General features: G+C 38.5%; 1 protein-coding gene across 1 annotated transcript in view; it reads left to right on the top strand.

Moving 5' to 3' along the window:
* The window catches only part of LOC128247351 (MAM and LDL-receptor class A domain-containing protein 1-like), a 106,005-nt gene that overhangs the window by 83,508 nt on the left and 9,465 nt on the right, over positions 1-13,032 (top strand). The window contains exons 11-12 of the mRNA XM_052966614.1: positions 9,129-9,467; positions 11,792-11,890. Coding sequence (XP_052822574.1) covers positions 9,129-9,467; positions 11,792-11,890 — 438 coding nt within the window. The remainder of the gene's footprint in view (positions 1-9,128; positions 9,468-11,791; positions 11,891-13,032) is intronic.

Here is a 13,032-nt window from a genome sequence, read left to right as displayed (position 1 = left end):
ACACACACACACTCACACACACACACACACACTCACACACGCACGCACACGCACGCAGACACAAACGCACACATACATACATATATATATATATGTATGTGTGTGTGTATGTATGTATCTATGTATGCATGTGTGTATATGTATGTATTCATGTTAATTTAGAGGAATATATTACCCAGGCGGATCCTGTAGTAGTTCTCAGTTATGTTCCAGATTGCAACTAACCGCATTGATTAGTATTTAACACTTTAACACTTATGACTATTAGGAGTCCTCCAATGGGTAATTTCACGTTCGCTTCACTGGATGGTAATATTATTTGAGTGTATATGCCGTTGCGCATGTCCATTCTCTTCCTGACGTTATAAACTGTGCGTAAAGATACTCCGACTAAGCTTGAGATCTTCTTCAGATAGATTTGTGCACGGATCAAATTACATAGTCTTTGGCGTTTGTTTTCCTGTGGAGTCGTCCGAAAATGTCACACGGTATTATCTCCCAGTGAGACATGATGTTGTAGCTAGGACGCTCTATAATGAAATCCGATAACCCCGAAGACAAAGAAATAAGAACCCACAATATGGTAGAGGTCATAGCCACTCATAAAAAATGGAGTACTGGTGGAATGTCCCAGTGAAAACCTCAATAAAATGTAAGCACAACAGACCTGATATAAGGATTTGGGATAGAGAAGAGAACTTGTGCACAGCTGTGGAAATTAACTGCCCAGCTGATGTTAACATAAAGCTGAAGATCAGTGAATATTTGTTACTTCTATTAAAAAATAAAAAATAACTCAAAATATTTTTTACGCTTTAAAAAAAATGATGTTTTAATTATTAATTAATAATTAGAATTTTGAAAGTAGGTTATGAAAATAATAGTAGTACATAATTACTGCAATAAATAGAATAATACAAAAATTAGTTATATATTAATCAGTTCAAATTTCTTAGATAGTATAAACTCCATCTTAAAATCGTAATTTAGCAATATAGTACCCCAACGTTGCAACCTATTAGCAGTATGGGTAGGGATTCCTTTCCTCGACTCATATGGACGATGTAGTCGAAAACTTCTGCCGTGTAAGAATCTATGAAATTCTTTTACGGAAAAAATAATTGCTAGAGCCTCTTTTTCAATTTGACTGTAATTTTTCTCTGCTGTTAGCAGAAACGCGAAGCATGGGCGACGGCTTTCATGTTACCATCTGCGTATTTATGAAGAATTACTGCTCCGATACCTTACTCACTGGCATCTGAAGCTAATACAATTTCTAATGCAGGATCGAAATGTGCTAAAGACAAATCTGACGTTAATATCTTTTTAATTTCGTCGAACGCCTTCTGTCACTTTTGAGATCAATTCCACTTTGTATTTTTTTTTTGGTAAATTATTTAGTAGAGCTCTTACCTTGTACATATTTGGTTTATAAATCTGATAATAGTTTGCAAGTTTCAAAAAAGATTATAAGGTAGATATATTTGTCGGAGGGGGCATATTTATTTCTAATCAAATCTCCCCTCGACGGATCTGATCGATGACCATTTTTATCAATAACTTGTCCTAAGTACTTAATTTTAGTGTAGCGGCACAAGCAATCAGCGCCATATTGGATGATATCTCGCGGCAGCCATTGCCATTTCCGAGACTGGAGCGAGATCTCACCTGCATCTATTTGCCATGCGCGAGATCACAACGAGGCTCGTAATGGCAAACTGGATATAAGGGCCCAGCAAACAGATTCTATCTCTTCTTCACTGCAAGCGCTTGCTGAACACACCTCACTGGCTGGATCACCAGGCTAGCCTTGTCTGTATGTCGTATCTCCAGAAGCAATGGGCCCGCGTTAATGAAGATACAACGCACGCACACAGCTTAAAATGCCATACTGAGGGCAACACACTTCACCTTCTGTGTAACTTGTAAATAAAACTGGTTAAGAATTTGTATCTTACTTAAGTCTTCTTTCCTCACCTGCTGGAGCCTGAAACAACGCAAAGAACAAAAGTCAATGGGAGAAGGCGATATTTATCCGATATCGTAAACCTAGCCTCCCATTGTAAATGGTGACCCCAAACGAGTGAAGGATTTCCGGCAGCTGAAAAGAGTTGCAGCACACCAGAAGACTCCACTTAACTTCCAGCCACCGCTTTTGAATTGCCCCACGTGCGAACAGAACTTTACCAGTCGCGCGGCATTTTCTGGCGATTTTTTTCAACTGACAAAAAAGTAGCGAAAAAAAAAACAAATTTATTGGTACAAGCATACATACATTAACAGTGTTTTTGGCGACGAAAACATTTTTTTTCTTGTCTGTGCATTACAGTACACGATTCCATAAATTTTGCTCAGAAATTTTTTTTCTCGCACACACGCTTACTATTTCCAATAGCACTTTTCGTGGGTTTTTTTTTAGTCCTATTCTTTTTCTCCTCTGACAAAAAAAAAATGAGTTTACCTAACCTTCCTTCTTCCACTGATGACATCACACTTTGGTTCTCACAGTTGGAGGCGTATTTTGCGGCACATGCAGTACCTTCACAGCGACAGTTGAATCTTCTCCTTTGTAGCATTCCTGCACCACTTGCTACTTCAGTCAGGGATCTCATCACTGATCCTCGTCCGGATGTGACTTACGAGGTGGTTAAATCCGAGGTTCTCCGACGGAACACTAAATTCGCGGAGTCTAAGTTTAAGCAAATAATGCAAGATGGGGAGCTAGGAGACAGGATGCTGTCTCAATTTTTACGGCATCTCCGCGAGCTCAGCGACACGGCTGAGGACAACTCGCTCTTACGGAAGCTTTTCTTCTCCCGGCTACCGCCCAATGTGCAAACCATTTTAACTACAGCGGTTGATACCAACACCGTGGATCAACTAGCTATCATGGCTGATAAAATTTTAGAGTTCGCTATCCAGCCAGCACCTCGCCATGTCTGCTCTTGCTCAGAGCTTTCTTCCGCTGCATCTTCCTCATCACATGATGACATTTTGGAGAAACTTGCTTTTTTAACTCACCAGATGGACGCGTTTTGTGGAGGGCTCTCCAACTCTTCGCGCCGTCGCAGTAGAAGCCGGTCCCGTTCACGCTCGACCGATTCCTTTTTGTCTAGTTCCGGTCTTTGTTGGTACCACGCCAGGTATCAGCATAAAGCCCGTAAATGCATTCAGCCTTGTTCTTTCCACTCGTCGGAAAACGACCTGCGGAGGATTTGAGCACGTCAAGCACTTTCGGCAAATTATCCTCAAATCGTGCATTTTTTGTAAAGGACCGCGTGCCTAACGAGGCGTTTATGGTTGACACAGGTTCTAGTTGCTCTATTTGGCCTTTGCGTCTCGCTACAGACAAGCCAAAGCGTTCAGAGATCACCTTGCACGCGGTCAATTGGTCTCCCATTGCGACTTACGGTCAAGTTTCCTTACATATTGACATTAATCTTCGCCGGGATTTTAGGTGGATTTTTGTCATAGCTGATCTCCCACATCCTATTCTGGGTGCGGACTTTTTGAACAATTTAAATCTATTGGTAGAGGTCAGGCGACAGAGACTCGTCGACGGTTCTACGTTTTTGTCTACACCTGCAAAGGTCACTACCAATATTGTTCTCAGTCCTTCATTTTTCGTTGCCACTGCTGGTGATGCATTTCATTCACTCTTGGCTTCTTTCCCAGAACTGGTAGATCAGCTATTCCAAACGGCAAAATCTACTCACTCGACCCTCCACTATATTACCACCACTGGGCCACCTGTCTTTTCACGCTCGCGGCGACTTGCTCCTGACCGAGTTCCGAGTTTGAGTACATGCTCCAGCTTGGCCTTATTCTCCTCTCCACCAGTCCCTTAATTCTCCCCTTCATTTGACGTAAAAAGGGGATTCTGATTTCCTCCCGGTGAGGGATTACAGACGTTTGAATGCGGTCGCTGTTCCCGATCGCTATCCTATAAGAAATTTCCAGGACTTCTCTAATTTGCATGGTTGTACTATTTTTTCTATGGTCGACCTCGTTCGTGCCTATCATCAAATGCCAGTCAATCCTGAGGACGTTCCAAAAACTGCCATCACTACTCTCTTTAGCAGCTTCGAGTTCCTTTTTATGAGCTTCGGTTTGCGGAACGCCACGAGCACGTTCCAAAGATTTATCGATGAAGTTGTTCGTGTACTTGATTTTGTGTTCGCTTACGTTGATGATATACTCATTGCAAGCGACACGCGTGAGAATCACCTCCAACACTTAAATTAACTCTTTCAGTGTCTTCGCGCCTACAATGTACGAATCAACCCCGATAAGTGTGTTTTCGGGCAGTCCTCTCTGAAATTTTTGGGGCATTATATCGACTCAAATGGTATCAGACCTCTCTCTTCCAAAGTCGATACAATTCAGCGCATCGCACCCCCCACTTCATTACGCCAATTCCGCCACTTTTTCGGAGTCGTCAACTTCTACATACGATTCATTTGTCATTGTGCAGACAAGTTACTTCCTTTGACTCAGCTATTGAAAACAAATACAAAAAAGAATTCTCCCATTACTTTATCTGCCGAGGCGTTATCTGCTTTTGAGTCAATCAAGAAAGAAATAGCTTCTGTTCCGTTGCTTGCACATCCGGTTCCCGATGCTCCTCTCTCTTTAACCGTTGATGTATCGGATTCTGCGGTTGATGCTGTTTTGCAGCACACCGTAGACAATCAGGCTAAACCTTTGGCGTTTTTTTCTCGTCAATTAAAGCCAGCTGAATGTTGGTACAATACGTTTGATCGCGAGCTCTTGGCGATCTATCTGTCAGTTCGACATTTTCAACATCAACTCGAGGGCCGAGATTTTGTGATTTATTCTGATCACAAGCCTCTTACGTTTGCTCTGTCATCTAAATCGGACAAACACTTGCCTCGTGCTTTTCGTCACCTGGTCTACATTTCCCAGTGACATTCAGTACATACCTGGAACAGAGAATGTGCCTGCTGACGCACTCTCTCGTCTTCATGTGTGCTACCTTTCATCTGCTGCTGCAATTGATTTACTGCCATTGCGCAGGATCAGCCAGCTCTGGACACTTTGGATTTAGCTTTTACCAAGTTGCCCTGTTGCAAGTTTGCCTATCTTCCACTTCCGTCTGCTGAAGGCACCATTCTTTGTGACACAACTACTGGTTCTCCCAGACCGTTTGTACCAGAGAACCACCAGCGCTCTGTGTTTGATGCCTTGCATTCACTGTCACATCTTGGCGTTGCTGCCTCGGTGAAGCTTATTATGGCTCGGTTTTTCTGGCCTAATATGCGCCGGATGATTACCGATTGGACACGCTCTTGTGTAAAATGCCAGCGTTCTAAAATCCACAGACATATTCGCGATCTTCTTGGACAGTTTTCTCCTCCGGAGGCTCGTTTTCGCCATGTCCACATTGATCTGGTTGGACCATGGCCTGTCAGTCGCGGTTTCTCTTACATATTCACATGCGTCGATCGATTCTCTCGTTGGCCAGAGACCATTCCAATAGTGGACATTTCCGCTGGGTCAGTTGCTCGAGCTTTCATTTCTAACTGGATTGCTCGCTTTGATGTCCCAGCTAAAATAACCACTGATCACAGATGCCAGTTCGAAGCTTCCCTATTTCGTGAATTATCACGAATCCTAGGCGTTCATCACATTCGTACGACCAGCTACCACCCAGCCTCCAACGGGATGGTCGAATGTCTTCACACGCAACTGAAGGCCGCTCTACGCGCCACTCCTGATCCGCAGTCTTGGACAGAATTCCTGCCTATCGTTCTTCTTGGCTGTCGCACTGCTGTTAAAGCAGACTTAGGTTTCTCCTCTGCTGAACTCATTCACGGTACCATCCTGGCACTCCCTGGCACAATGTTAGCGCCAGACAACTCATCGCCTCCTGATCCAACGTCGTATGTCACCAGACGTCGCTCCTTTCTCTTAAGTCTTCCACCCATGCATCCGCGTGACCAGTTTATTCCTTCTCATGTCCCACCGGATATTGACAAATGGACTCATGTTTTTGTTCGGGATGATTCTGTCAAAGGACCGCTTGTTTCTCCTTATAAAGAACCATTTCATGTGCTGTCGCGCACACCCAAAATTTTTACTCTCGACATCGGTGGTCGACAGTCTGAAAACGGCATATTTTGAAGTTTTCACGCCCTTCGATAACACTCCGGCCACGCCCACTTTTGATCCTTTACAACTACCCTCACATGCACCTTTGACCACACCATCACCTACACCTTCCTCGCCACAACCTAACACAAACACACCTTATGTCACCAGGACAGGCCGCACTGTGCATTGGCCCAAAAAACTCACTAAAATTATTTATATCTGACAATCTCTTTTGTGTTTCTTGTGACATACAGTTGCTTTCTTGTGTTACTGAACAGTTCCAATACTCTGCCGTTGAACATTTTGTCAAATTTTGTGCATGGCAATTTCTATTTCTTGCAATTATTTTTCTATTTGACTTGTCACATTGTTGTACCATATCTTGTTGGTTGCGATCAGTTACCATCTTTGCTCTTTCTTGTGCCTGCTCCAATTATTCTGTTTTCGCACTGCCATCCTCAGGGGGGAGCCCTTGTAGCGGCACAAGCAGTCAGCGCTATATTGGATGAGATCTCGCGGCAGCCATTGCCATTTCCGAGACTGGAGCGAGATCTCACCTGCATCTATTTGCCATGCGCGAGATCACAACGAGGCTCGTGATGGCAAACTGGATATAAGGGCCCAGCAAACAGATTCTATCTCTTCTTCACTGCAAGCGCTTGCTGAACACACTTCACTGGCTGGGTCACCAGGCTAGCCTTGTCTGTATGTCGTATCTCCAGAAGCAATGGGCCCGCGTTAATGAAGATACAACGCACGCACACAGCTTAAAATGGCATACTGAGGGCAACACACCTTCTGTGTAACTTGTAAATAAAACTGGTTAAGAATTTGTATCTTACTTAAGTCTTCTTTCCTCACTTGCTGGAGCCTGAAACAACGCAAAGAACAAAAGTCAATGGGAGAAGGCGATATCCATCCGATATCATAAACCTAGCCTCCCATTATATTAGGCAAGAAAAATTCGCATTTCCCCTCAATCGGTGTGAAACTGTAATCTTTTATTTTTTCCAAATCACATTTCACAAGCTCGACATGTTGACCACAGGATTCACTTTTAATTGATATATTATCTAGATAGGCCATTGCGAAGTCACACTCTGCAAGCATCGCATCCATCACTTGTTGGAATATAGCCGGAGCAACTTTTATGCCAAACAGAAGCCAGTTAAATTTGTACAGACCTTTATGAGTATTAATTGCTAGCAGCTAAATACATTCGTCTTCAACTTGTATTTGTAAGAAAGCATCAGACAGATCTAATTTCCAGAATATTTCCTCTAGGCTAGGAAATGAGTAGTTATACTGTCTTAAACATTCATTTAGTACCGACGAGAAATCTGCGCATACACGAATTTTATTGTTCTTTTTTACATACACCACTGGAGACACCCAGTCTGAATGGTCAATCTTTTCAATCACTCCCATTTTTTCCAGTCTGTCTCATTCCTTATTCACTTGTTCCAGTACTGCAAACGGTACATTACGCTTGAGTTTGAAAATTAGTAATGAATGTTCTTTAACTTAAAATTTTGCTTTAAATTTATTGCACTGACCCAACTCGTTCGAAAAAACATCAAGAAACAATCTTTTCACTTTTTTTCTAAATTTTCTGACTTTTGTATTTGAACTGGCGCACGACCCCATTACATCTTTACAGAAATTATTTATGGGTAAATCCCATAAGTCGAATAGTTCCATCTGGTCAGTTCCAAAAATTTGCTTGTATTTTTTAATCAATAAGTTTTCATTTTTATAGTCTTACCATGAAATAACGTTACAGATAATTTCGCCTTTAAAAATTAATTTAATCTCCAAGCTCCATGTGCAATCTTCGACGTTTTCTGGAATGCAGGTTTCCCGATTGTTTTGCATGTGTTTTCATTAAGTAAAGTAATGTCATTACTTGTAGCTAACTGTAATTTTACATTTGTATTATCAATTTCTACATATACAAATTTCCTTTGAGTCTGGTTTGTATTTCTTGTCGACGATAAACTGTTTACGTGATTTTTTTCTGTTGAACTATTTTCTAAGTTTTGATTTACAGCGTCATATTTTATGACCTATTACATTACACTTAAAGCATTTTCGATTTCTATAAGGGCGGTCGAATCTGTAGTGTAATTCACCACATTCAAAACATGGGTTAATTTTCTGCTTTTCATTTCATGTTTTCTGTCGCACCGATTGTATATGAGTTTCTAACTTCAATTTGTTCTGTATCATTCCTTAGGCTTATCATTCTCTGGCATTCCTCGGATATTTATTGTAGAGCTAACTTCTGATTCTGCTTACATGTTAACTTAAAGAACATTTAGCTAGATATCAACTATATCTATTTAACTTGAAAAAAGTTTTGTGATGGTTGTAGACACTGCACATTTTCCTGACTATACCAGCCATTACCTAGAATGTGGGTCTAATGACAAAATAGACTTAAACAATTGCTGCACATTACTAGATTGTCTAAAATCATGTTAAATATTGGAAATAAATTCCAGATCAATGTAGAATAAACGATTCATCTCAGAAACACTGCAAGGTGGCAGGAACAAATTTGAAATGACTCAAGAACAGTTATTCCTATCTATTTGGCCCTCCTCTCTACATCTTTGCTCATAAGATGAGACATCATGCTGGAGCTAGATGGTAGGATACAATTGTAGTAGGAATTAAGGATGAAATCAGTCTGCACAGTGATAAGTTGCAATTTTGGTGAAGATATGATATAAACTCGTATAACAAATGTAATTGAATCTATGTTACATAAAGTTAAATCAAATTCAATAAAACAAGCCAATAGTCATATTTTTTATCACTTGAAAGTTAAATGATAAAGTTTTAATGAATTACAACTGAATTACTATTCAAAATTTTATATTAACTAAAAAGAAACATTAGATATAAAATTTCTCATGAAAATGTTGTTTTAATAATTCTGATATCCAATTCTACTGTCTAAATTGTTAATAAATGACTGACAAATCAATATCATCATTTTTCTTTTACAGGGTACTATATGTATGCAGAAGCTTCTTATGGAAATTTAAATGATACAACAAGCCTTAAGTTTCCAGTTTCAAAAAATGCCAAAGGGAAAAATCTGAAATTTAATTACAACATGTATGGAAGTTACGTTGGTCAACTATATGTTGTATTTGTCACTAATCAATCTTCAACTGAAGAAATAGTCTGGACAAAGAAAGGAAATAAAGGAAGATACTGGCGCAAAGCATGTTTGCATATTGAAAATGACATAAATGAAATCATATTTGTAGCTGTAAGAGGAAATTCGTACCAAGGAGACATTGCAATAGACAATGTAGTAGTTGAAGAAAAAGGATGCCCTGGTAATATTAAAAGAATTTTCATATGTAAAAGGATTAGCTATATTGATAGGGTTTGTTTATATATGATGAGAGTAACTACTATTGACTTGATCACTGAGTAGATATAAATGGAGTAGCAATGCACTAGCCTAAGCAGTTAATTTCATCATTCTCACTGCTCAGTAAAAAATCATTATTGAATTGATATTTTCATCAAGAGGAAGGAAATAAATTTTGATATCTCAAAATATATTTTTATCCTGAATTTCTGAGATGAGGAATTATTTATAAACTGATATGTCCAGACTAGTATCTTTACTTTGCTTGTAATAGTCACAATGTTTCAGTTGTTGCACTCTGTGACTGTCTATGGGTGTCTATCATATATGGTACCCTTCTTGGAATTTCAAACCAAACATTTTATTCAGTCCAGAGAGATCAATTGTTCTCATTCTTTAGTCATACCAGAAACATTTTCGTATTATCTGTTCTTCTGCTTGTGATGGCACTTGTTCCACTTGAGCCAGATGTTGTTTGACTGGCCTAGAGATTCAACACACATCTACTAGCTAAACTATTACATATACATGACATCGATTCATCCCTGATATACACAATCCCTTTGTCACATAGAACAAATTGGTAATGGAACCCTAACTGTGTTTGCAAGTGTTCTTGATTAATGGTATATGATATTCCTCCCTCTGCTAGGACAACTGAAAAAGTTATCAAAGCTAAGCATATACACTGATTCCTTCCATCATCTTATCTTCCATGTTCTTTATCTATTATCTTGACTTTGTTCCACAACAGTTGATGATGTTCCCTGCCATAATGATAAGTTATGCTTGATATTTCTATCTTCTCATATATTTCAGCTCTACAACATTCTTCCAGGTTTTCTTTAGTGGACAGCTAGAATTACCTTTAAAGTTTTTCCTAATTCAGCAAGAAGCAGTTATTTTCACTTTACCGTATGAATGTAGTATCTTCAAAATACTATTCTCTTCTTTTGAGTTTTATACTCATTAATTGATTACCATATTAGTTCACATACAGACACTGGTCAATCTTCTGTTTTCAGTGAGAATATTGAAAACCTGCAGATGAAGAGACTTAACCAGTTACAGTGTTCAGCTCAAATCCTCCCATATGTGATTTAAGCTTCATTAGGCTGACTCACTCAAAATATCCATGTAATGGAAATTTTTAAGTGAGGCCCTCACTAATCCAATGGATTATGGGGTTCCCAGAAATCTGGCTTTCAATGTAACTAGCAATGGTGCACTCAGTATTCAGGATAACACCATAAATTGCAAGTTTTAGACATGTAAACTGATAAAACAGAACATTCCCGTTTTCTTCTGGCACCTAAGGTGGGGAAGTCATGAAATTTGCTAGGATCATACTCTTCTTACTAAGGAAAATATCAGTCAGGAAAATGAAATAACAACAATCAATACTGAAATAGCCTGGGATCCCAACAGAAAAGTTATTTGTATTCTTGCTACACTTAGCCGAGCAATATATTCTTTGTAAGGTGAAAAGGATATTGTCAATTAATTTTAATCCAGGATATTACTGGTACTTATTTTTTGATCCTAGATGGATGAATGGCTTATCCAACCATAAAGGATCTGAACCCAGTACCATAGACTGGATTGGATGTGTTATTCTGAATTATTTGCTTGCTCACCTCATCCAACACACCTCTCTCTCCTTTTCTACTATATCAACTGCCACCCAGGTTCCAGAATTCATATTTTGACTCAGCTATCCTCACAAGAGCACAAACTTTCTAGAATTTTCTCCTTGCTTGCATTATTCTGCAAACTTCGACTTGGAGATGCTCAAGCTCAACTAATGTTAAAAATTTAACCCTACTTATCTGAGAGGGATTGCAAAGATGATGGCCACATCCTTCTCTTCCTGACTAAGCTATAACTGTTGCCCACCCACCCTAACACATATGTACACATACTAGACAGCAGAAAAGTGCTTGTCTTTATAATCTGTATCGATTTTACTTAATTTTATTAATTGATATTCAAATTTTTATTAATTGATATTCAAAATTTGAATGTCAGTATGTTAAACATTAAAAAAAAATGACCTGCCTTTTATTTTTTGTTCTAATATTTATGCAGACACAATATTAAATTGTTACAGTAATTTAATTGATAATTACTAGAATTGGAAGTATAATATATATATTTTCTGTTAAATATTTCAGAATTAGCAAAAGAAACTTTCAAAGAAATTTATCTGTTTTGAAATCCCCAAAATTCAGTTCTTCAAATTATGGTGCATAAACTTTCATTTACATGTTTTCTATATTGCTGCAGGTCCCTTTGACTGTGACTTTCAAAATGGAATATGCAAGTATAAAATATACAGTAACAACTTTTTGTGGTATGTAAGACATCAAAATTCATACTACAGCTGTAAGTTTTCTTATTTTCTTTATTATCCAAAATATTTAAATGTATATATGTAAATGATACTATATATATATATATATATATATATATATATATATATATATATATATATATATATATATATATATATATATATATATGTATGTATATGTATATATAATCAAATGAATAATAACAGACGATGGATAAATCTCAGCTCATTACAACTGTTTCTTATGCATTTTTTAATAGAAGAATGAGAACATTACGCCATGACAAAAAACTGTAATCATCAGATGAGACGTAATTTTTCAAAGAAAAGAATATCCTAAGAATACAGCAAGGACGTGGCTGAAGTCTGTTGAGGCCAACTAACTAACTAGTTAGCCTCGACAGACTTCAGACATGTCCCTGCTGTATTCTTGGGACATTTTTTGTTTATAAAATTATGTTTGAGATAAATCTGACTTGACTGTGGCTTTCAGTTCGTCATTATCCACCTTTGTTTCTGGTCGACTGCATTGCTCATTTATGAGGTCAAAGTTACCAGAACGAAATTTTGCAAACCTATTTGATACTGTCTGCTGTGTAATAACATTAGAATAAAATACTCCATTAATATTCAGTGCTGTCTGTGATGCTGTATTTCTAAGAAAGAACTCTTATTTCAAAACTGTTCGAATTTCCCTCGTATCCATCTCTAAGCAAAAATAGCAAAAAACGATTTATAAATACTTTATAAGGTGCAAAATGAGTTAGAATGAAGAAATATTTGTGTCAGCTTTCTAACTAAAAATAAAGATGATCAAAATATAATAATGGTGTAAAGTGAGCAACTGTCAAGGTTTACGACCTAATAATACACCAAGGGGATTTACGATTTGTCGGAACCCTAGAGTATACCAGCAATGAGCAATTCAAAGTAATGCATGCCTTACACCAGCCCCTAGGCACTAAAAATTCATAGGGTTGGCTTTCTCTGTGTGCACAACCAGAATATCCTATTTCATACTCACCAACCATAGGCCAGAACCATAGGCCAGAACCATAGGCCAGAACCATAGGCCAGAACCATAGGCCAGAACCATAGGCCAGAACCACAGGTTTATCCAACCCTACCTGTTGCATATCTTTTCAAGTACCCGATTCCATCTAAATCCTAATTT

This window comes from Octopus bimaculoides, chromosome 3, assembly GCF_001194135.2.
Source record: "Octopus bimaculoides isolate UCB-OBI-ISO-001 chromosome 3, ASM119413v2, whole genome shotgun sequence".
Taxonomy (NCBI): domain Eukaryota; kingdom Metazoa; phylum Mollusca; class Cephalopoda; order Octopoda; family Octopodidae; genus Octopus; species Octopus bimaculoides.
Note: the sequence above shows the minus strand (reverse complement) of the source record. Positions and strands in the feature narration are given on the sequence as shown.